The sequence below is a fragment of the Schistocerca nitens genome, unplaced genomic scaffold (assembly GCF_023898315.1).
Source record: "Schistocerca nitens isolate TAMUIC-IGC-003100 unplaced genomic scaffold, iqSchNite1.1 HiC_scaffold_338, whole genome shotgun sequence".
Classification (NCBI taxonomy): Eukaryota; Metazoa; Arthropoda; class Insecta; order Orthoptera; family Acrididae; genus Schistocerca; species Schistocerca nitens.
Window position 1 is genome coordinate 1,748,516 of NW_026045872.1, and position 26,388 is coordinate 1,774,903.

At 45.5% G+C, this 26,388-nt stretch overlaps 1 protein-coding gene across 1 annotated transcript in view; it reads left to right on the forward strand.

The window, feature by feature from the left end:
- Nucleotides 1-26,388, forward strand: part of LOC126227747 (leucine-rich repeat-containing protein 15-like) — a 1,015,582-nt gene that overhangs the window by 964,132 nt on the left and 25,062 nt on the right. The window contains exons 6-8 of the mRNA XM_049942240.1: nt 611-889; nt 17,583-17,878; nt 21,415-21,547. Of these exons, the coding sequence (XP_049798197.1) occupies nt 611-889; nt 17,583-17,878; nt 21,415-21,547 (708 nt within the window). The remainder of the gene's footprint in view (nt 1-610; nt 890-17,582; nt 17,879-21,414; nt 21,548-26,388) is intronic.

The following is a 26,388-nucleotide window of genomic DNA, read 5'->3' on the forward strand; positions in this document are numbered from 1 at the left end:
ATCATCGTGCCACGTATCGTTCTAGCGCAGATGATAGCTGCACAACCTGCAATACGAAATATGTTAATGTAACTTACAGGAATACAGTGGGTTGACGTCGTCGACAACTGCCGATATTTCGGCAGGAGATCATCTTGTCACTTTCAAGGCGAAACTGTAGCAGGAGAGCAGTATGCAAGAAAATTTACAACACTGGTTTACAGCGCAGTTCCGGAAAGGTAACACACACACACACACACACACACACACACACACACACAGAGAGGCAGACACACACACACACACACACAAACACACACACACACACACAGCAAACACTAGCGCCACCACACCGATCACAGATGGTTGACGCCAGGGGTTACCGACAGAGAAAATAACTGAGCAACGACTGAAGTAGATTTAACTCTGTCCGTTTGTTGAAATATCGACGATTGCCGGCAATGGCGCCATCTTGCTACATTCCCGTAAGTTATTCCAACATTGTATACGTAATGCAGTTGTTCTTTTTTTCGTTTCTAGCAGTTTATTTTCACGTACTTTGTACATCTTCCCCTATAATCGTTTCAAATCTGGGGCACCGTGTCTGAGGTGTGGATGTGGGTGTGTGCAGGTGCTGAACCTGACGGAGAACAACATCTCTCACGTGCTGGACCACAACTTCCGCGGGCTGGCCGAGCTGCAGGCGCTGCACCTGGACGACAACCGCATCGAGTCGATGCCGAGCGGCACGTTCCGCCACCTGCAGGAGCTGCGCGTGCTGACGCTGGCCAGAAACCGCTTCGCCGAGCTGGGCCCGCGCCTCTTCCTCATGCTCGGCAAGCTCACAGAGCTCGACCTCAGCGGCAACCGGCTCGGAGACCTCAATCCTGAAGTCTTTAAGGACGTCCAGGTAAGCACCAGTCGCGTCCAAGTCTGAACGTTGCAGTGTTTCCTGTTCGTCGCAGAGTTATTGTGGCGTCTGTCCTGCAGCAAGAAAGGCCATTCTTATTTTCATCAGTATTCTGACTGATCTGGTGCGGATCGCCAAAACATTCTCTCATGTGCCAGCCACTTCGTCTCAGACGGTCGCTTACAACCAAGGTCCTCAATTACACTACTGGCCATTAAAATTGCTACACCAAGCAGACGACGTGCTACAGACGCGAAATTTAACCGACAGGAAGAAGATGCTGTGATATGCAGGTGATTAGCTTTTCACAGCATTCACACAAGGTTGGCGCCGGTGGCGACACCTACAACGTACTGACATGAGGAAAGTTTCCAACCGATTTCTCATACACAAACAGCAGTTGACCGGTGTTGCCTGGTGAAACGTTGTTGTGATGTCTCGTGTAAGGAGGAGAAATGCGTACCATCACGTTACAGACTTTGATAAATGTCGGATTGTAGCCTATCGCGATTGCGGTTTATCGCATCGTGACATTGCTGCTCGCGTTGGTGGAAATCCAATGACTGTTAGCAGAATATGGAATCGGTGGGTTCAGCAGAGTAATACGGAATGCCGTGCTGGATCCCAACGGACTCGTATCACTAGCAGTCGAGATGACAGGCATCTTATTCGCATGGCTGTAACGGATCGTGCAGCCACGTCTCGATCCGTGAGGCTAAAGATGGGGACGTTTGCAAGACAACAACCATCTGCACGAACAGTTCGACGACGTTTGCAGCAGCATGGACTATCAGCTCGGAGACCATGGCTGCGGTTACACTTGAAGTTGCACCACAGACTCGAGGGCCTGCGATGGTGTACTCAACGACGAACCTGGGTGCACGAATGGCAAAACGTAATTTTTTCGGATGAATCCAGGTTCTGTTTACGGCATCATGATGGTCGCATCCGTGTTTGGCGACATCGCGGTGAACGCACATTTGAACCGTGTATTCGTCTTCGCCATACTGGTATATCACACGGGTGATGGTATGGGGTGCCATTGGTTACACGTCTCGGTCAGCTCTTGTTCACAATGACGGCACTTTGAACAGCGGACGTTACATTTCAGATGTGCTACGATCCGTGGCTCTACCCTTCATTCGATCCCTGTGAAACCTTACATTTCAGCAGGATAATGCACGACTGCATCTTGCGAGTCCTGTACGGGCCTTTCTGGATACAGAAAATGTTCGACTGCTGCCCTGGCCAGCACATTCTCCAGATCTCTCACCAATTGAAAACGTCTGTTCAATGGTGGCCGAGCAACTGGCTCGTCACAATACGCCAGTCACTACTCTTGATGAACTGTGGTATCGTGTTGAAGCTGCATGGGCAGCTGTACCTGTACAAGCCATCCAAGCTCTGTTTGAGTCAATGCACAGGCGTATCAAGGCCGTTATTACGGCCAGAGGTGGTTGTTCTGGGTACTGATTTCTCAGGAGCTATGCACCCAAATTGCTTGAAAATGTAATCATATGCCAGTTCTAGTATAATATGTTTGTCCAATGAATACCCGTTTATCATTTGCATTTCTTCTTGGTGTAGCAGTTTTAATGGCCCGTAGAGTGTTTTCTCGATATATGCCTGTATGGCCTAGATTTCGTAACTGTGGTGTGTGTACTGTAAGACCTTCGGTACACACACCATCAGATTATTTGACTTGTCGCTCTAACAAAGTAGGCGAGTGTCAGCAATATGTCTCGTGGTCTTATTGTGGCGTTTTTATCTTCTGCCATTAGGTCAGACGATAGAAATGCCACTTGCACGCTTAGGGTAGCAGACTGACGGTGATCAACTCTCAACAGAACTTGATTAATTTTCACACACATTTTTTAAAGTAATAACAAGCCCAAAAATAACTTGTTTCTGGATGCTATTTACAATTGACAGTCTGAAGTTCCTTTGGTCTTGGTACGTTAATCTTATTCTCACATATCTCTGATACTTGACAAAAGTGTCTATACATTTATCTTCATGGCTATGTACAGGAATATGATAATCTTATTAGGCGCAGACTGAAACTTGGCTACAGACTAATGCAGACTGACTAATCGGAGGTCTGTACACTCGTTATAATACCTCGTGCGTTCAGGTATCACTGCGCGAGTGTGATCCGCGAGGAGAAAAGGTTCTACATTAGCAGCAATCTCATTGGCTGCGTTACATATTAATACGCGGATCGGCGGAAGCAGAATATGGTCCGTCTCTAAGACAGCGCCATCTCATAGTGCTGAAACGGGCGACCGCTGCGCCTGCGCTGTTGTGCTTAGCGGGGCGCGCTCTATTGGGAAAGTTGTGTACGTGCTGACTACGCGGAACTATGTACACAACAGTAACCTGCACAGTTCTCTCGACTTCTATGGATGTTATTTCATACTGTCCTATCACCTTGTTCCCTTCATCAATGGTTGGCACATCCTCCTCTCCTCAGCAATTCTGGAGGAACCTACTTGTTTCCTATCTTACCTGTCCACCTAACTTTCAGCATGCTTCTACAGCATGTGATGCTTCTATTGACTCCATTTAATGATCTGTCGAGTTATGGCACATCTGATCACTGAAGCGACTTCCGACAGTCTCGTGTGTTTACCTCTTACTTACCAAAAATAAAAGCCAATAACGCAGCACTGATTCATCGTGTCTTAGGACGCACCAGCACCGTATTTTTTACACTTCGTCGTTGATTGTTCCAGTAGGCACTGATTACCGATGTAGCTATGTTTCAGTTACAGCACCGACTCCATGCGAAGTATGGAAAGCGGTCGTTCATTAAAGGCCATATGCCGGCCTTCTTGTCAGACAATGAGGCGCATTCTCTCTTTCAGAGAGACAAGCGATTCGCCAGCATACGTCCGTCACCGAACGAGAAGCTCCCTGGCGACCTGCATTTGCTTTCAGGAGCACTTGATGCGAAGCCGCCGACGAACAATTAATAAATATGCTTACTCGCGTTTCCTTCGCCTCGCCGCACTAAACACAGCTTAACCAATTATCGTTCTGTTCCTAGCTCTGAAATTTACTACTTTTAATGAACTCGACTAATAGTAAACAAACAGCTTCTTACACTGTCACTCCGTCTGCAAAATGGAATGCATTGGTACAGCGTATTTATACCTTGACCGCTAAAAAACGAACTGACACTGCAGGAAATGTTAGACCACCACAACACATGTAGTTTACAGAAAATGTAATTATTGCTAATGACATTAATGCAGTTGCGTAGTGTAAAAATATTCAAAGAGTATGGAACAAATGTTTTATTTTTCCAGTGCGCTTTCTGCAAATTTTCTCTGTGTAATCGCGTGGTTTACTGGGGACGTCATTAGACTGTTATCTCTTCGTACATCCATATTGAAATTGGATGATGTTGGGACATCAGCTGGTATAATTTTTATTAAAAATGAAACTCCTCCAGCCGTACTTAAGATTTCATATCTATATGGCTACTGGTTTCGACGTTGCGTCAACGCCATCTTCGGGCCCGTACACTTTGATGATATCAATTGTGTGTGGCTGAGTACTAGAAGTTCGCGGTGAGACCAATACGTGCAGTAACTAGTGACACTGGTTACTGCCCGCCTTTCATGTGGAGCACGTATTCGTCTCACCACAGACTTCTAGTACTCAGCCACACACAATTGATATCATCAAAGTGTACGGGCCTGAAGATGTCGTTGACTCAGTGTCGAAACTAGTAGCCAAATAAATATGAAATCTTAAGTACAGCTGGAGGAGTTTCATTTTTAATAAAAATGAGAACTATTATCTAGTCTCCTAAGAAGTAATCGCGAAGTTACTGCCCAGATATGTCACAAGCTTCAAGGCATATTCCAGCTACGTGACATCTGTCTATCCAAAGAATTTAGACTCTTCAGTCGCTCATCAAGTAATATATGAACCTATGCTGCCAGCTGCTTCTCAAAAATCTGTCTTTTAGTAAAAATTTGCCACCATCATTAACCTCTGGAACGGATTTATGAGAACGGAGCAACTCGGTAGCTGTCATGTAATGGATGCAAGCTAGGATTGTTGTTAGACGCGCCTGTCAATGTTAATAATGAGTGACTAACGGAATGTAGTCGTACCCGTTGTTTTCTAAGCACACAGGACACCAGTATACTTCTACAGTCGTGTTCAGGATGACTTTCTTATTTTACAGAAGCCGTTCAGTGGTCATTGGCATGGCAACCAGATCCTTTGCAGTGGAAATCCAGATAAAATTATGGTTTTACTGGTAGTGGTGGCTTCTGAGCAGCGCAGTCTCTCTCCAGGTGTACATGGCGCCTCACAGGCATATTTCTCTTGGCTGCCTGCCTATGACGTCACGGAAGCAAACCACTGACTCCCTACCGCCACCCAACATTGTATCTCTTTTAATTCATATGAAGTCTTTCGTTTGGTCTTGGATGCTCTAATAAATTTAGTGTCAGTTTTTCTTAATCTAAGATAACCTATAACTTCTTGAACCCTTCCACCGAAGATATGTGGAATAAAGTGATTTTATGATCACACTGAAATTTGAGGCTACAGTGTTTTGGCAGCAGATGCTTCAGTCACTCAAGTTCACCCATGTCCTCTGGCAGTTGTTTCTCTGACCATATGTGGGCACGAAAACGTCGTCGAAATTTCGGGCGACTGGTGACAAAGGATTGTACACTGCTCTTTTCTTCGATTGTATTTCACCACCCATAGAATACTATAAGCATCACTTCTAAAATGCTTCGATTCCAAACAGTCAGCGGTTCATGTCCATACAAAGTTGTGCTCTAGAACTGCCTAAATTTATTCCTCAAGTTAAGGCGTAATTTTGATACTAGACCTACTTTAGCCAAGAATACCATCTTGGCCTGTGCTCGTCTGCCTTTTATACCATTGTCACGCTAATAAAATATATAAGAAAATGATTGTTCTAATACAGGATAGGAAAAATAAAACATGACCGGAAAGTATTTTCAAAAGAACTGATTCTGGACTTGCTCTTGTTAATGGACATCACAAAAGAAGCTAAAAATTGTCATCATCCACGTCGATAGAGCACTGTGTTCGATTTATGACGCTGTGAGACAAGAGCAGCATCTCTGTTTGAAATATAGCGAGAATAGCGCTATTGAAGTACATCTCACCCTTTCATTTCCCACACCGGGAGAAAGTTCAGGCTAATGGCGTGGCCAGGAGACTGCGCTATCTCTGCTGATTGTCCTCTTTACTACGAAGACCTCATGCATTGGTGGTCCCTCTTGTTGAAACTATCGGTACATTCGTTTTTTCTTCTGGGTTGATTAAACAGCTCGTGCTGTTTTCTGATACTCGAACTCTTTTCGAATACGTAAAGTTTTTATTCACTACAGAGTCGGTTTCGCATCATTTTGTCACCACGTTTTGCATTAGAGACTTTGTTGGAGATTTTGCCAGTACACCTACAGTTTTACACTCTTGTGAAAACAGTTCCCCCCGCATCTCGTGGTCGTGCGGTAGCGTTCTCGCTTCCCACGCCCGGGTTCCCGGGTTCGATTCCCGGCGGGGTCAGGGATTTTCTCTGCCTCGTGATGGCTGGGTGTTGTGTGATGTCCTTAGGTTAGTTAGGTTTAAGTAGTTCTAAGTTCTAGGGGACTGATGACCATAGTTGTTAAGTCCCATAGTGCTCAGAGCCATTTGAACCATTTGAAAACAGTTCCGTACACGTTTCGCACGAACTGTGCTTGGCGTAACACTCAAGAAAAAATCATGCACTGTTTCACCGCGAGCGTAATTTTGTGCTGCATTCAACTGCTCGCTAAACGCGTCTGAAACTCTTACTCACTGAAATGTAGTTACACAGAAAAGTACTCGGGCCAAAGTGCGCTTGAGATGCACGTCCGGGAAAATTTGACAGGTGCAATGGTATCACGGCTTCCGAGATTTTCTGTGACGGGCATGTCTCCTGTTCGTTAACAAGGGTCTTTCCTGCGTCAGTATTACGAATACATTGCCTAAAAGAAAGGTAGAGCACCCAGAAGGGTAGGACGATACAAAATGACACTTCACGGCTTGAGAGGGTACGTTATGTTATTTCAGTGATTACAGACTCAAGTCAAACTTGAAAAGTATTTGGCAGCATGACTTTGCACCCGCTGTGCCTAGATTGGAGGGTGCAATATAGCCCTTGTATCCTATTCTGAGGCAACGTGGCCCACATTTGTTGATATCGTGGATGGTGGCACTGGGGTGGAGCTGACATCAGAACTGTTCCCACACATGTTGTAACCGGGACAATTCTTGGGAGTTTGCTAGCCACGGGAGTACAGCAACATCATGCAGACAATGCTGTGTGTGGACGAACATTGTCCAGCTGGAAAGTGGTACCACGATACTATCGCATGAGACATAATGCATGAGGGTGCACGTGTCCGTGAGGTACCACTGTGCCATCAGAACTCTCTGAGTCACTACCATTTATAATTCGAAGTCACACCAGATGGCTCCCCACACCGTGAAGCCAATTATAATAACAATGACCCTCTCGAAAACACTGAAAGAATGGGAGCTTTCCCACATCTCCGTTATACTAGTCGACGATGGTTGTCCTGCGTGGCGCAGGACCACCATTTATCGCCAAACGCAGTGTGAAACCATTCATCACTACTACACGCTTCACTGTCATAGCAGCACTCCAAATGTTCTGTTAAGGGTAGGCTACTCATATCGCGGTGCTTCCCTAGTCCAACTGCTGACAGTCTCCGATTAACGTTGCCGGATGACACAGAATGTTGCATCCCTTGTTTTCGAATGGCAGACGCAGGCATAAAGATTGCACGACGGGCTTGATACGCATTGCTTTGATCTTTCCTTGTGGAGGTCAGACGCATCCGACTGACGGAGAATGTACCGTCTTTCACGTTTATATGCAGTCCAACATCGGAGCCGTTGTCACATGCGGATCCCCCAAAGATCTGGATACTACACCAGTCGACCGAACAGAGATACACAAACTCTGTTAGGTGCTGATAATTCTGTGTCATGCGAGTGCCATCCATCTCTTTTCCCTTCACAACGATCACTCAGCATCTGACGCTGTTCATGCCTCTTATGTACATTAGAAGGTCTGGTAACAAAACTAAACACCAACAACACCACTGCGTTCCGATGACCGTTCTATGAGTCACAGAGAATTGCCACTCTAATAACTTACCTATGCGCTGATGGTGTGCACGTGTACAATGTTACGTTCCCGTCTCACAATATCTTCTGGGTGCTTCAATAGTTTTTCAAGTACTGTATTTCCCGAACCAGTTTTATTTTCCCTCCCTGTAATCTTGTTGGAAATACAGGATCTTCGAACTAAAAATTTGTGTCCTTTTCCAATAAAAAGGCAATAATCGGGCAATATCGGATTTTGATTTTACTTGGGAAATCCTGTTACCTGCTAAGATATACAAGTAAGATTTATAACTCTAACTCACATACACACTGTTGTGGTTGGCAGGAGAGCCAACACCGTTTTACTAGAGGAGGCCGAAATGCACGAGTTTTAGCTCACGCAGGCTGGCGTGAGGTCTGGAACAGGACAAGGAAATTAGAATTTAGAAAAATGGACGTAGCTGGTGGAATACTTAACTTTAATCCATTAATGATGAACGTCGGTCTTGACGGTTCATGATTCACAATATCAATAGTAACTGATAATGGCGCCTTGGTAGGTCGTAGCAAATGACGTAGCTGAAGGCTAGGCTAAACTATCGTCTCGGCAAATGAGAACGTAAATAGGCAGTGAACCATCGCTAGCAAAGTTGGCTGTACAACTGGGGCGAGTGCTAGGAAGTCTCTCTAGACCTGCCGTGTGGCGGCGCTCGGTCTGCAATTACTGATAGTGGCGACACGCGGGTCCGACGTATACAAACTGACCGCGGCCGATTTAAACGCTACCACCTAGCAAGTGTGGTGTCTGGCGGTGACACCATATTCCTCCCCCGCAAATCGGCGTACGGTTGTGGCATAAGGCTTCCGCCCACCGTGCGGAGGACCCCATGTTGACGTATGCGACGAGGTTGGGAGCCTAACAACAGGCGAGGCTGTGCCACCCGCACCCTGCCATTCGGACCGCGGGCAGCTAGGAAACGCCTGAAAACCTGCTCCAGGGTGCACGCCAACATGCGGTGTATGCGATGCGCCCGCAGAGAGACAGGAGGGGCCGAAGGGTCGACCTCCGTCGGGCCGGGGCACCCGACGGGCGAAGACGACATATGGTCCGGAGCGGGCAAGAGTTCCATGTCGGAGGACAACTGGTCACGGGAAGCGATCGGCGGCGCGTGACCCAGGGAGGCGCCCGGCGGTTGCAGCGACGCGTCCACTGCGGGCGTCGCCGGCGGGAGAACAGGCGGCGGCGGCGGCGCGTCGCCATGGGGCAAAATGGAAGGCAGCGTCGGTAACACCTGGGGCTGAAGCGAGACAGTAGATGGGTCCCCAGGGCGCTGACCGGACGGCACCGTCGCTGAAAGCAGACGGCGAGCGGCAGATCCCATCCTCGTCGCCTGTGTTGTGGTTGGCAGGAGAACCAACACCGTTTTACTAGAGGAGGCCGAAATGCACGCGTTTTAGCTCACGCAGGCTGGCGTGAGGTCTGGAACAGGACAAGGAAATTAGAATTTAGAAAAATGGACGTAGCTGGTGGAATACTTAACTTTAATCCATTAATGATGAACGTCGGTCTTGACGGTACATGATTCACAATATCAATAGTAACTGACAATGGCGCCTTGCTAGGTCGTAGCAAATGACGTAGCTGAAGGCTATGCTAAACCATCGTCTCCGCAAATGAGAACGTAAGTAGGCAGTGAACCATCGATAGCAAAGTCGGCTGTACAACTGGGGCGAGTGCTAGGAAGTCTCTCTAGACCTGCCGTGTGGCGACGCTCGGTCTGCAATCACTGATAGTGGCGACACGCGGGTCCGACGTATACTAACGGACCGCAGCCGATTTAAAGGCTACCACCTAGCAAGTGTGGTGTCTGGCGGTGACACCACACACACTTCCACCAATTTCTCTCTTCTACGTTTCAGACAACTCAGAGGCTCTTCTGCATACGTTACGGGGCTAGCACTCCTGGACGTAACTTGTAAGGGAGAGCTATGAGACGTATATGGGTAGCTATGTCGGTGACACCGTTGTCCATGGAAGGCAAGGTACTGCGTGTCCCACACACTGTTACTGTCAGGAAGTTTCAAAGCAGTGTGTATTGCATTACAGAGTGAATAATGTACTATTAAAATGAGGACTGCTAACCATGGATAACGTCAAGTGACTGACGGGTAGAATCGACATGAGCAATGTGATATGATATTGTAATCACTGACCTCGTAGTCAGCTGCTTCTTCAACTACGGAGGATATGGCCAAGCATCAGAATGCACCCCGCACGCCCATGAGTGGTGTGAGTTCCAGACGTAACGGTGTTATACGTTATACGAAGCATGCTGCACCGACCGAACCCCAATGGCTGGACATCAGCAGCAACAAAACCCCCGCATATGACAACAGCACATCCTGCCTTCAGCTGCCATCTACACACCTTTTATGGACGTGGGACGTGGAGCAAGTGATAGGCTAATGTAGACCCACTGCAATATGTTTCACATAAGGGAGTTGTCCAAATACAACCTCTTCCTCCATACTGGTGATGCTGGGAAAAGTTTAATAGGTTAGTGGCACATTAGTTCGTTTCACAAGAGTTCTCTACGTTCCGTAACAAATTTATACAGCTCAAACTCCTTTCTAAGATGCCCACGATAGTTTATCGTTCCTCCTATAAAAATTAGCTTTTGTGACTTACATATACACTCCTGGAAATTGAAATAAGAACACCGTGAATTCATTGTCCCAGGAAGGGGAAACTTTATTGACACATTCCTGGGGTCAGATACATCACATGATCACACTGACAGAACCACAGGCACATAGACACAGGCAACAGAGCATGCACAATGTCGGCACTAGTACAGTGTATATCCACCTTTCGCAGCAATGCAGGCTGCTATTCTCCCATGGAGACGATCGTAGAGATGCTGGATGTAGTCCTGTGGATCGGCTTGCCATGCCATTTCCACCTGGCGCCTCAGTTGGACCAGCGTTCGTGCTGGACGTGCAGACCGCGAGAGACGACGCTTCATCCAGTCCCAAACATGCTCAATGGGGGACAGGGTAGTTGACTTACACCTTCTAGAGCACGTTGGGTGGCACGGGATACATGCGGACGTGCATTGTCCTGTTGGAACAGCAAGTTCCCTTGCCGGTCTAGGAATGGTAGAACGATGGGTTCGATGACGGTTTGGATGTACCGTGCACTATTCAGTGTCCCCTCGACGATCACCAGTGGTGTACGGCCAGTGTAGGAGATCGCTCCCCACACCATGATGCCGGGTGTTGGCCCTGTGTGCCCCGGTCGTATGCAGTCCTGATTGTGGCGCTCACCTGCACGGCGCCAAACACGCATACGACCATCATTGGCACCAAGGCAGAAGCGACTCTCATCGCTGAAGACGACACGTCTCCATTCGTCCCTCCATTCACGCCTGTCGCGACACCACTGGAGGCGGGCTGCACGATGTTGGGGCGTGAGCGGAAGACGGCCTAACGGTGTGCGGGACCGTAGCCCAGCTTCATGGAGACGGTTGCGAATGGTCCTCGCCGATACCCCAGGAGCAACAGTGTCCCTAATTTGCTGGGAAGTGGCGGTGCGGTCCCCTACGGCACTGCGTAGGATCCTACGGTCTTGGCGTGCATCCGTGCGTCGCTGCGGTCCGGTCCCAGGTCGACGGGCACGTGCACCTTCCGCCGACCACTGGCGACAACATCGATGTACTGTGGAGACCTCACGCCCCACGTGTTGAGCAATTCGGCGGTACGTCCACCCGGCCTCCCGCATGCCCACTATACGCCCTCGCTCAAAGTCCGTCAACTGCACATACGGTTCACGTCCACGCTGTCGCGGCATGCTACCAGTGTTAAAGACTGCGATGGAGCTCCGTATGCCACGGCAAACTGGCTGACACTGACGGCGGCGGTGCACAAATGCTGCGCAGCTAGCGCCATTCGACGGCCAACACCGCGGTTCCTGGTGTGTCCGCTGTGCCGTGCGTGTGATCATTGCTTATACAGCCCTCTCGCAGTGTCCGGAGCAAGTATGGTGGGTCTGACACACCGCTGTCAATGTGTTATTTTTTCCATTTCCAGGAGTGTATTTTAACATCGACGTCTCAAATATTTTATTTCATATGGTATATAACGATAGGAAAAGAAAAGTTCTATGGTCTGTGAGTGAGCATCTAGTGAATTATGACGTGCCATTGAGTATTTCAAGGAAGGAGGCAAAAATAATAACTTTTCGCCTAAAATTTTCTGCGTAACGTATTTTTCACTTTCAGGAGAGGAGACAAGAAAAAGCCGTAGGAAAGTATGATGTGCAGGGTAAAATCTATTGTCATGCACCGATATCCAATGACGTTGGATCGGAGATTTTGTCAGAGTCAAATGCACAGGTACAGATGTCATCGTTGCTGAGGACAGTTAGAAATGAAACTAATGAAAGCTAAGGACGTGTTCGCCACCGAGTAGGACAGAGAACGAGAGGTACGGAACTGTGATAGATACGCTGTTGATCCAGAACACGACCTTTTCCAACTGCGGGACTGAATGACACCTGTGGGCGTTGGACGCGTGACGTTGTAAACAAGAGCAGCAGAGATCAACGAGGAATCATTGTAATGACGATCATTGTAATGACGATAATTGTAATGCCAATACGTGCGGCCGCATGAAAATTTGATTCGGGCAGCTTGCGACCAGCGGTTGGATTTTGACAATCACTAGGCTGCACAGATATAAACGACTTCGAGGAAGAACAGACTGTCATGGTACGGTGTCCGGGAACAAGCATATCGGTAACAGTGAAGTCGGTCGACTGTGAGCGTGCTTCTGTTGTGATCATCTATGGAAAGTGACTGAAGGACGGTGAAACAATGAGTAGGCGATAAGGTTTAGCGCGTTGACATCTCATCACGGAGCTTGGAAGTCAAGGCTGTCACCGACTCCTGCAACGGACAGAAATTATACCAGCCGTCGCAGCCTGGGCATCATTCATGTCCCTGACCGACGCAATCGACGCGAGTTGACTGCAAGTGGCGTCATCAGCAGAGTCGATCACTTCTACTGAGATCGCGCTAGTGAAAACAGTCGCACACCGGCATGTTATATTACGGCTACAACTGGCTACGACCTTAGACTTTCATGGACTTCATTCGACTGTATATCGTTAATGTCAACTTACCCCTACATGTACTCGATTTAACGCTCTGTGTGTTTTGTATACTCAATAAATTGTGCTCATACTTGCAACACACAACAGTCGAAGGCTTACCTGCTCTGCAATTGACAATTTGTGTGAGATCTGACGACAGTGTACTGGTGCAGGCACAAATTTTTCGGAGAATACCTTTCAATGCAAATGTTAGACATCGGGCTCGGCAGCAGGCAGCTCCTATAAAATCAAATGGTGACTCAGCGACATGTTCATTTACGAAAACAGTGGGTATAGAACTATCGAGATAGAACCGTGACTAATAGAAAGGTGTGACCCGTTCGGGATCAAGAGATCATACCGATTTGTCCGTGGATCAATGGAGACGTGAAGCCTGTTCGGATGAAGCGCGATTCCTGTTACACAATGTCGATGGGTCCGAATAAGCCATCACCCAAGTTAACAGCTGCTGGAAACTTGCACCACTCCATGGACGCAGGTCAGCGACGGCACTATTATACTATGGAGGATATTCACTTTATCTTACATGGACCTTGTAGAAGCTGCTGACTTTGTACACATTATTGTGGAACATCTGCATCCCTCCATGCCTGATTTATACCCTACAGCGGCGGCATCTTCCAGCAGGATAACTGTCTCCGTCACAGGGCTAGATATGTGTTACGATGTTTTGAGCAGCAATACGGAGATCTCATGTCTATGTGTTGCCCTACGAATGTGCCTTATGTGAACCCGATGGAGGATAGTGGGATAGTGTCGGGCGCCAATTCCACGGCCAAGAACCACAGCTCCATATTTACGTGAATTGTTTGACCAGAGAGTAGGCATCTGGTGCTACGTACCTCCGGCAACCCACCATGGACTTTTTAGATCCGTGCAAGACAGAATCGCGGTTGAATTGTGTTCAAAAGGCGGTCCAACACCCTGCAAATCACGTGTTCTTTAGGATTTGGGTGATGTAATACAACTGTATAAAATTCACGATTAATGTCTATTGAAAAAAAGGTACCAAAAAGAAGTAATCTACACATAATGATGCTTTGCTAATTACAGTTCGCTGTGAAAGAGTTTATTATTTTAACGCCGGCCGAAGTAGCCGTGCGGTTAAAGGCGCTGCAGTCTGGAACCGCAAGACCGCTACGGTCGCAGGTTCGAATCCTGCCTCGGGCATGGATGTTTGTGATGTCCTTAGGTTAGTTAGGTTTAACTAGTTCTAAGTTCTAGGGGAATAATGACCTCATCAGTTGAGTCCCATAGTGCTCAGAGCCATTTGAACCATTTTTATTATTTTAACAAAATGGTCATCATATTCTTTTTTTTTTTTTTGAGATATGCTTAAAGTCGTTACTTTTGCTAAAATATTTTGTGTTACACAATTGAACATTATTGTATCTCAAATAATTTTCACTTATTTCCACATTGTAAATCCACTGCCGGAAAAAAATATTTGTACATCCCCTTTAGACATTTGCAGTTCACTCGACTGTACTGATTACATGAAGTACATAAACTGAGTGAATTAACCGATCAGGAGTTAGAGCGGTTCTGAGGTACCCATTATGAAACACCCATATTAATACGTGCTGTTGTCTACACGAGTAGCAATTCACGTAAATCCAGGCGATCTTACAGATGGAGAACACTGCACTGGGATACGTTATGAAACGGATGATAGATTTCTGGGTTGACGACTCGCACAAGTCACTTCTTATCCCATCGTATCTCACACTTGCTCGATTGCAGACAAGTCCAGAGGTCTTGCTGGACTGAGAAGTTGCTGCACGTCTTGTAGAGCACTTTGAATTTCATGGTCAGTGTGGGGGCAAGCATTTCTGCAGATACCGAGCGCTGGTTAGCGTCCCCTCTAGATACACCAAAGGTGAACGAGAGTTGTAACTTATCACACAACAGACCATAAGGCATGGCATGGGGAAAGTCTGTCTTGGACAAATACATTCTAAGAGACAGTGCTGACTGGGTCTACGTTGATCATCACTTGCGTGCAGGCAGAGTCTGTTCTTCGTTGAAGACCGTGGCGCCATTCCATTTCCCAAGTAATCCTCTGACAGCATCGGCCGAGCCTTGAACGTAGATGCTGTGGCGTGATAGGCTAGAGCTGTGCGTGCCCATAGTCCTTCTGCTTGTAATCGTTTCGCAACAGTTCGTGTTGACCCTTCAAGGCTCATAAGCCCCCTTATCTATGCTGCGATAATTGTAAGATCTGCCACTGCTGCCCTTACAACACGACGATCCTGACGGTCGTTTGTGCTGTGTAGATGTCCAGAGCCTAGTCCACGTGATCACTGATAGCAGCATCGTTGTACAACTGACGGATCACGTTTAACTCGTATGGCAGCTCTCCGAAAGGACCTTTCTGCCACTCGGAAGGCTACAGTTTGACACCTTTCAAACTCGCTCATTTGGCCATAGGCAGCATGAGGGTGTCTTGATGGTACGGTTGCCTGGTTGTTTCACACGTTTGCTCCACACTGAGCCTTCTGGCTGTGAGCATGCCCTATTAAAGAGTAAACACATTTGCGCTCTAGTAGCTATGAAAATACAGTACCTGTTGATGGACAACGTTTGTACTATTATCAGTGCATCTACTATCCCCCAGGTGGCATATTCGTCATCGCCTCGAAATCGACATAATCATTCCAGATGGACTCATTCTTTTTCCGGCAGTGTAATTCAACAAATACTCCAAATAAGCTCTCTCCCGCTCCTATTAGCGCATGGTATTTGAGGTTGTTTTCCAGCTTGACAGACCGCGTGTCTAATAGGCCTGTCAAATTGTCCGTTTCGTCACCCCCTACACCAGGGCTTCACAACATACGTGCTCGTGGAGCAAGCTGTGAGCAGCAAGGCGCGAGCACGGAGCAGCGCGAGCACGCTACCCCCACTATCGGACCAGAGCGGAGAGTGGGGAGAGTCACGTGGGGTACACAACAGCTGCCGCCAGTCGATGTAAATCCGCGGCCACCTGCAGGGATATACTGCGACAAATGAAACAAATAAAGGAGAATGTACACGTGCCTCATAATTTTATTAGCTTAGTGTATGTCTCTACCATCTGTAGACACTGAAACTAAAGAATTCCTCGACAATCCTATATTTTCAACACTTTCTTCAACACTACTTAAAATATCACCTCCGGTTGTAGTGATCTTCATGGCTACTACATCGAGGAGCTCCTCCCTCACCTGAAGATCTCTATTAACACCTCTAATAAATATGGCAAGCTGCGCTGTTCCAGTATTATCAACACTTTCGTCTAGAGCTAGAGAATACGCCATAAAATCTTTACAGATATTTGCAAACTGGCTCTGGACGTCGTCTGCCATGTCCTGTATGCGACGCATAATGGTCATGTCAGATAATGGCACAATCCGAAACTGTTCAGCTTGAGCCCGCATTCGTGGTCGTGCGGTAGCGTTCTCGCTTCCCACGCCCGGGTTCCCGGGTTCGATTCCCGGCGGGGTCAGGGATTTTCTCTGCCTCGTGATGGCTGGGTGTTGTGTGCTGTCCTTAGGTTAGTTAGGTTTAAGTAGTTCTAAGTTCTAGGGGACTGATGACCATAGATGTTAAGTCCCATAGTGCTCAGAGCCATTTGAACCATTTGTTCAGCTTGAGATAGACACAAATGTTCCGCTGCAACTACAAAACCATCTTTTATTAAATCGCCATCAGTGAAGGGGCGCAGGGACTTTGCTAAAAATAAAGCAATTTTGTAACTCACTCTGAGAGCTGCCTCAGTTGATTTTTCTTCGTCGTCCAGATCTTCTTCGGATAGCTTCCTTTTAAGTTTAATAACTTCCTGTGCACGATATGGTCAATCACATTTTCCACGTCCGTAGTCTTTCGCGTGGTACGACATATAATGTCGCTGCAAATTAAATTTCGTAAAAGAATTCAGCGTTTTGTGACATACTAATCATTTTGCAACACCATCTTTTTCAGTAAACAGATACAATTCCTTCCAATGGGGGTTGAACTGCGAAAGCATGGTTGGGGTTACACAACGGCGTCTTTACATGATTCTTAACCAGGGAAGTGACTGTTACGAGCTGATCGTAGTACTTTAAACGTTACACAGTCGGCGCGAATTCAATAGGCACGCTGCGGCCCTATTCAAACGTGCGCGCGCATTTCCCCTCCCTCCCCTCCCTCCCCACTCCGCGACCTTGCAGCTGCTCGCGAGCAGGTGCCTGAGCAGACGCGAGTACTCGTGCTCAAAACCGGCCAGTTGTTAAGCCCTGCCCTACACTATTGTGGACGTTGCACGCGTCCATCGTTTACAACCTGCAGAGGTAAGTAATCTTAGACGTCAGGCGTGTCTGACGGCGTTCCCGCGCTGTGCAGAGGCTGCGCGTGCTGCGCTGCCGCGGCTGCGCGCTGTCCAACATGAACACCATGGTGTACCGTCTGCTGCCCGACCTGACGCTGCTCGACCTGGGCGACAACGAGTTCAAGTACGTGGCGGCCGACGAGTTCAGCGACCTGCGGCGCCTGCGCACGCTGCTGCTCGACGGCAACCAGCTGCCGGTCGTGCTCGAGAACAGCTTCCAGCAGCAGCACGACCTCGAACACCTGTCGCTCGCGCGCAACCGCCTCGCCAAGGTCACCACTCAGGCGTTCCACGGGCTCTCCACTCTCAGGTCAGTACTACAGCACGAAATCCCTCCTACTGTGACCGCACTGGTGCGTTATAATGGATCTACACACGTTCTAGTGGATCTACACCATTCTGAGCTCAACGCAGGTAACATCACGAGGTGCTTAGGTGGCTCCTTGTAAAGCCACTAAGTCGCCTCGTTCGTATCGGCAGTGGTAAAACAGTATCACTCGATGCTGAAATTGAACTCACACCGTAGTTTCCTTCTACTTGTCGTGCTAGTTTGTAACATGTAGCTCCAGACCAACCAGAAGGATTTTATTGATATTTTGTGCTTATCTTAGATTTATTGAAATCTTGGAGTAATTTGAAAACTTTGATATCCCCAACGATGGCTGTGAGAAAACTCGTTTGAAATAATTTAAAAAGGAATGAATAATAATTATTTCATTTTTATTTATTCACATTAGCGATGAAGCGATGCAGTGCAGCTGAACGTAATTTCTTTTGTATGAATTGACCATCAACAAAACACACGTTAAAATGAGATATACCCTTTAGTGAAATGTGTGTGTGATAGGATTAATGTATATTTTTTATTCAGTACTCTGGCAAACACCAACCTTTTATTTTAAGTGACACGGTTTCTGATAAAAGAAAGACATCTTTTCCACCCAACTCTTATTTTAAAATACATATGCATCTTGGAACTGCGAACAGATGTATGTATGTGTAGTATATGGATAAGTATTCTAACGCTATTCCTAAATGTGCGTGGTATGCCAGTGCTGTTTCTTATACCATACAAAGATCATGTATTCACATCTAATGATCACTTCAGAATGACCAACACTCGAAACTAGGTTTATTGTTGTGTCATCCGGCTTCTGATTTCTCTGATGCGCACCTTAATGTGTTCCTCTCCTGCTCTAACCCCTTCCTCTCAGAGCAGCAGTTGTATACAAAGTCCTCAGTTAAATTGACCAAAAAAGTGAAGTACGCAGAAGACAAAGGGAAAACGTAACGAAACTTCACGAGTTAAGAGAGTATGTCACATTATTTTCGTCATTACAAAACTGAGACATGTTTCGAAGATCTGTGCAGGGTGAGGCCTCTTATCAGCATGCCGTTGCGCCCCATCTAACCTGCATGTAACTGCTTATTCGGTAGGGAATCACAAAGCTGTTGTCTCGCCCACCTGTACCACGTCTCTTATTTCTGATACCCTGATTACAGGCACTGGGACGGAGCTCACGTTCGAGATGGGCCCGCACGTGTTCCACTGTGGAGTGATCTGGGGATTTTGCTGACCACATACGTACCTCAGAACCAAGCATACCGTTCATAGAGACATATGGCATGTGTGGACGATCACCAGTCCAAACTCAGCCGTTTATGTTGAAGCGTTAACAGCAGACTACACCTAGGACGGTAATTCTCTAGTTCAGCTGTTGCTAGACTCAGACCAATGTTGCGGGAGCACACAATATGATGCAAGAAGTCTATTTGTTCTCGGATGGAAGGCGCAGATGTGAATGGTTTACGAAGTACTTAGTGGACAATACAGCTATCTTCCGTAGCGGTGTTCGGATGTGCTCCACTGGAACCTTGAGGACGAGAACGCATACCCTCATCTTCCCTCGCAGTCCAACATCCAATCACTGCAACATCCTAATGTTCCACAAATCTGAGAACTTCGTGATTCGACCAGCCGGCCAAATGGAGAACAACATTAAAAACCCTTTCATACTTCATCAGGTACTCACAACGCTGCAACATATCTCTGTCCTTCACAGCCATCAGAAAACGTATGATGCTGTTCACGGCCCTTGTATACACTACCAGGGATGGTAACATCACAAACCATGAACAAATTAATACACCATAGCGACCGTTCTACCTATCACAGAGAATTGTAACTGAAATCACTTATTTTGAATAAAAACACCGCTTCAGTTGTGTGGTTACATTATTGCAAAATCACGACTGGTTTCGTGGAGTACTTTTGATGTTAAACTTTTCTCCCGATTCTTAGAATTTTACTGCAATCTGTAAATCATGTTGCATCCCACTGAGTCGCGGCACTGGTTCGTACACCACGTGTCTGTTTCACTGGAACATGCCCCCCCCCCCTTTTCTACATTTGTTTATAATGGGGCACAACTTTATTTTTAAAATGTAATGTAATTCTAGGAATCTAAGGAAAAGTTTAATATCAAATGTGCAACAGCATCGTGTTGTAATTATCACCTGATTAGGTATCTACCCTTACCAAACCGGTAGTGCTTTTGAAGTAAAGTAACCATACAGATGCAGTGGTGTTTTTATTCAACATGAAGTTTTTCGTTTGCGGATGCCACTTAAATAAACTTTTGTAGTCTAATCACTTTATTTTGTCAGTGTTCGTTCCTTCGCCAATTTTCAAGAAACCGTCTCATCCCTTACCTGATCAGATCCTCAAATTATCAACATCATTCTATGGCACCACATCTCAAACGCTTCGATTATGTGATGTTCCCGTTTTCCCACTGTCCATGATTCGCTGCCATACAATGCTGTGCTCCAGATGAACATTAACAGAAATTTTTTGTTCGAATTAAGGCGATTGGTTGATACTGGTGGGCTTATTTTGGCCAGGGGTATCGTCTTTACTGTGAAAATCTTCTTTTCATATCCTCTTGCTTGGTTCGTCACTAGCTAGTATGACTTAATAAAGTATTTATTTTGAAGAATAGCAGACGGGTGGAAACTAAGTACTTTAAAATTACCGAGGCTGCAGAGCTCAGACAGAAGATGTAAATATTACTGTTACAATAATCCTTCTTGTTGCCCTTTGAGAGGCTATAAATTATTTAAGAGTTTTGTTTCGATGGTGCTTAGCCACAGTCATGCAGTATTTTTTGAAAGGATACACCGCCATCTGACTATAAATTTTCGTGTATTTCCTGTGTACAATCTAGATTTCGGCTTTCACGTCAGTATCGAGTACAATGGTGTTAGACCATTAACGTCATATTGCTATGTACTGTGCAGGATGATAATACACACTTCAACGCTTTTGCTTAACATGATATAAATGGTCAAATTAACGTCTTGTAGGAATGCAGCACATTATCGAATAAGCGCACCGTGTCTGGGAAAGACGATGTTCTTGAGTCTTGTTTTTATCTGCTTTGGGCTGACTTCTCCAGGCATCATGTGCTTGTACGATAATGTGCTGCATCCCTACAAGACGTTAATTTGACCATTCATATTATGTTAATCAAATGTGAAGTGTGTATTGTCATCCGCCACAGTACACAGCAAAATGACGTTAATGGTCTAAGAACATTGTACTCGATAATGGCGCGAAAGGTGAAAACTACACTGAAGACAAAGAAATATACAAAAATATACTGTCGGATGGTGGTGTATTCTTTCAAAAAAAATCTATGATTTATTGCAGATTCCTGAGATTTCGTCAGTTGTGTTCATGAACTTTTTCAAATGTGAAATCGGTACTGGTATGAGCCACTGGTGAGAAGCAGTTCACAGCAATCACCATTAGGTCCTCGGCATATTGTGTACTGCGTGTTTCAGGAGCCTCGACTTGGGCTGGAACAAGCTGGACCGTCTGGAGCCCGCGTCGTTCGTGCCGCTGACGCAGTCCCTCAGGGAGCTGGACATAGCGGGCAACGCGCTCTCCGAGGAGAACGTGCACTACGTGCTGCAGGTGAGTCCGCAGGGGGGGATGCAGGGGCGCGACAACTCAGGCAGCAAAGCTGCGAACAAAGGCAGCGAGTCGGGCGGGAAGGCGGCTACTGGGACGCCTCTGGCAGCTCTGGGAAAACCTTTATTCATCAGCCTGAGGGATTTGGCGCACTGGTTTATGCACCTGTAATACCAGGAATGGCTTCGGATGCTGTGCTGAAGATTTAGGCATACCGTGATTTATCTAAATCAGTGGTTCCTACCTTTTTTGGAGAGGAGGACAGTTACCCATAGAGAAAGGCGGAGATCAAATTAAATTTTGTAAGGGATAAAAACAAAACTCCACCATTATCATTTAGTGCTGACTGCTAATGTTTGAAGAAAGTATTATCTACTGTCCCTATTTATGTTCATACTAATCATCGCAACAAGCAGTATCCACTGCTGGACAAAAATCTCTTCGAGACCTTTCCATGAATTATGCTTTCAACATTGAACACACATGCTGCCCTTTCATGTTTTCTAGTGTGATCTACGATCATGTACACTATCTGATCAAAAGTGTCCAGACAATTACCAATGGATGTCTAACCTTTACGTTTAGCACAACACGATTTCTGTGGGGACGCTTCCAATGGTATTTCCAAATGTCTGGGGAGGAATTTCAGCCCATACTTCCTCAAGAATCGAAACCAGAGAAGATAGCGATGTAGGACGCTGAGGTCAAGAGTGATTTCGACACTCTAACGCATGCCAGAGTTGCTCCATAGGGTTCAGTCGGGACTCTTCGCAGGCTAGTCCATTTCAGGAATGTTATTGTCCACAAACCGTTGGGGCAAAGATGCTGCTTTACGACACGATGCGTTGTCATAGTACAGTCATCGTGTCCCAAATGTTCGTCTACTGTATCTTCGTATCCTTCCGTATTTAGCGTTTCCTTGAGCGCAATAAGCGAATCACACCATAAGAGAACCCATACCATAACAAAAGGTCCTGTGTACATCACTGTTGGCACTACACGTGAACACAGCTAATGTTCCCCAGGGTTCGTTAAACCCAAACCCTTCCATCGGACTTCCACAGGACATAACGAGGTCCATCACTCGTAATTACTCGTTTCTAGTAATCCAGTGTCCAATGACGTCGTTCTTTACACCTCTTCAAGAGTCACTGAGACCTGACTACAGAAATGTGTAGTTTGCAAGGAGCTGCTGGACTATTACACCTGATTATACGTGCGCAAAGTCACTGTGTTCGCCGGACAGCTGGTAGCACAGTGCAACCCACGAATGATTCCTTCCGCTGATTTCATGCAATTTTCTACTAATAGCTGCCGCAGTGCTCGACGGTGCCTGTCACTCAGTACATGAGACCTTCCTTCGGGTTTCCACTTGACAACTATATCACCAACAGCTGCCTTGGACAGATTTAGAAGGATTGAAACGTCCTTGATGGATCTGGTACACAGGTGACATTCGATGACTTGTCTACTTTCGATGTCAGTGACTTCTAAGTTAACCATTTGTTTGTTGCTGCTGCTTTACTGGCGGAACAATATTCCCCTCCTAGTATTATATTGGGGGGATCTAACTCCAGTGATAACGAGAGGGTAACCCTACATTACATGAGCATGTCTAGACACGATACTTTATATTTACTGGACGGTCGTTTCATTTTATTTATTTGTTTAATTTTTTAATCACGCTGAATGCAACAAAAGATTTCGTCGGTTGATTTCCTCTCTTTCTCTACCTGCTAGTTAACTAGTTTCTATGGAGCATTTTGCACGCTAGATCGTAGTAATGAAGAACGAGTCATTTTACATTCACAAGTTAATCTCTGCGTACATCTCTGCACTCCTCACTGAGCAACCCTAAATTTAGAATGGTGTTGGTGTGGAAAATCGATGATTCATTTGATTTAAACGTGTGTTAACTGCCGTTTCAAAAACTCTTTCATTTTGTCGAACGAACTCCACAACTTTTATATTCATCTGCTTTTTTTTCTTTTTCCACTGATCGCTTGGTTTTAACTGTTAGCACTCGCCGTCAGTAACACTTTCGATTACCAATTGTTTTGCTGGTGTGTTTAATAGAAAACTGAATGCCAAGACGTCAAGGTAATAAGGCTATTTTCAGTCGGTGAACCGTTATTTTAAGCTGGTAGTTTCATTAAAAATGCTAATTCTTGGATGCTGCGAAGACAATATAGCGGCCGGCGCCAATTTGAAGAAATTTAGCTACCAAGTATTTGTCATTACCAACAAAGATTTAGTAATACCAAATCCATTCAGCACAATTTGCAGGTGTAGGGGTAGGTTTTTACCTGCGACGAAAATTAAAGTAAAGGCAAGAGAGGATGCATGACTGACAACGTGCAGTGCCTGACACCAAACCGAAAGCTATGGAGCCAGTTACAAACGAGCACCAGCACTGATATATTATTCTTTGGCTTACTAAAAACATACAAAGGCTATTAACTAAATGTTATTTATCTTTTCTCATTTGAAATACAGACCTTTTAATATAGCCCCCCCCCCAATTATTTCTGATGAAAAGTTACTTTAATGGTTGTGAGTATACCAGCGGTTGAGGATTCACCTTACTTACTTGTTGGCAGTGTGCAGGACTAAACGCGTATTCGAGAGATTTAAACGTAGGCCTTACCATAGTGAATTAAATAGATACATACTGAACGATCGTAGCTCCTCTGATGTCCCTCGTCGTAATTTGCTGTTTGAAGTTTGTCAGCGTGAAATTCCTGTTTCTCCGTAACTAACAAAGCCCTATGAAAAATGATAGTATGTTACCAAACTCCCTTCCACTTCATTTCTATAAATATTAATTATGTTCAGCACCATGGACATTACATTAAAGCAGTAAATTATCAATTTTTCATCCAGAATTGCAGTAAAATAACAAATTGTCGAAACACATTTTCTTACCAGTGTAACTGGTACACACTGTTAACGTAGCAAAAATATGCAAATTGATATACGAAAGTCACACCTTATTACCAAAACAGAGATGGACACAGTTCTGTTTCACAGTACTAGCTGAGTACCTGGCGTTGCAAGGGTGTGCATTTATTCCAATCTCCTATTAATCCACCTCCTCCTCCTCTCTCTATCTATCCACCTCCCACTCTCCATCTCCTCTTGCCCCTAGCTCTGTCCGTCTCTTCCTACCTTCTCTCTGTCCATCAGTTGCCCCCCCCCCCCCCCCACACACACACACTCTGTCAATGTGCTCCTTCACCTCGATCCATGTTCTCCTCCCCACTTCTAATTCCATCTCCTCCTCCCACTCACATTTATTCTCTCCCCTCCTCTCTCTATCGATCTCCCCCTCTCCCCTCTACCTGGCTGTCCCCTCCGTCCCCCTCTCACGGTTCATCTCCTCCACCCTCTTCTCTCTACGTCCTTTCTTTTCTCTGTCCATCTCTACATCCCCCTGTCAATCTCCTCCTCTTTCCTTTCTTTTTCTATCTGCTCTTGTCCCTCTTTCTCTGTCCATTGCCCCCAGTCCTGAGAACAGACAAACCAGAAGAACAAGTTATGTAGTAGTTGCTATTGGCTTACATTTAAGAAATCTGCATGGAATTAACATATCACAAGCAGTATTATAAATGTAAGTAGCAGAGTAAAACGCCATTACATCGTCCATAACATTCTCATTTTAAATCTTCAGGTAAAATGTATTATATTCAGCCTAAAACGAACAAAAGGTCAAAAAAATAAATTAAGTACTGACCAACGAGTAAGATACTATTTATTTAGTAGAAAGGGTAATTACTTGAGTGTACCACGCTATTTTTGGTAGCAATTGAAACATGGAGCCTCTTCAGTATTGTAATTTTTTTAAATTCTGATTTTGCACGGAGATTTTAAAATTTTAGTGTTCTGGGCGATACAGAAGTGTTGTACACGGCTAGTTGCATTTATTGTACCGTAATGTTAATATCCAGTAAATATTTTAAAAGCAAGCCAAAAGCAATTTTTACGTAACTTGTTTCGGGTATCAGTGGCAACGGTAGTTAAGCTACCGAAACTGGTAATCACTGTGTAAAATTTTGTTAGTGTTCAATGTGACTGAGGCAACATATAAAAGTATTTCCAAAATTTTTAAAAGTTTCCTAGAAAGTTTTTAAAATTTTTGTAATTTTGTATTTCATTATCTAGAATATAACTGAAAAACTTAATTCTCGTTGGTGCACATGTTACCGAGAGCTAATTATTTATACAGCTTCACGGTAGTGTGCAAATGGTAGCTTTCGATACAAAGAAAAGTTGTTTATTGTGACATGTTAAGACTCTACATATTTTCTCAGAAAAGAAACTTCCTTACATAACAATAATCAGAAAAGAGAGAAAATTTAGAGTGTAGCGTGAAATCGGACACTTGCTTTTATTAGATAGAGTTTAACTACAGAATGCAGATTCGAATGGATGTGGATGGTAGTAATTGTGCAGAGATTAACAGATTTGCACAAAATAGATTAGTGTGGAAAGCTGCCTCAGACCATTCGGATCATAAAAACTGTAACAATTTACGTAAGACGCAAAATATTTTTTAGTACGGGAGCATGGTGTGAACCCATTGTTCTCGCATATACAAGTACGTTCATTGTCTTAACCATTGCGCCACTTCACTCGGTACTAACAATAATTTTAGAAGTTCTTATTTTTCTGAACAATGGTACAAGATTCTTCCGTACTGCTGCCATTTAAACAATTAAAGGGAATAATTTGTAGGATGCTGTTTTCTCGAACATTCAGAGCCTAACAGCGCTGCTTCAGAAAGACCGTAAAGGTGTCCTAGAGCAGCACGAAAAGTTGCACAGTGAACTGTTATTTCGTGGCCC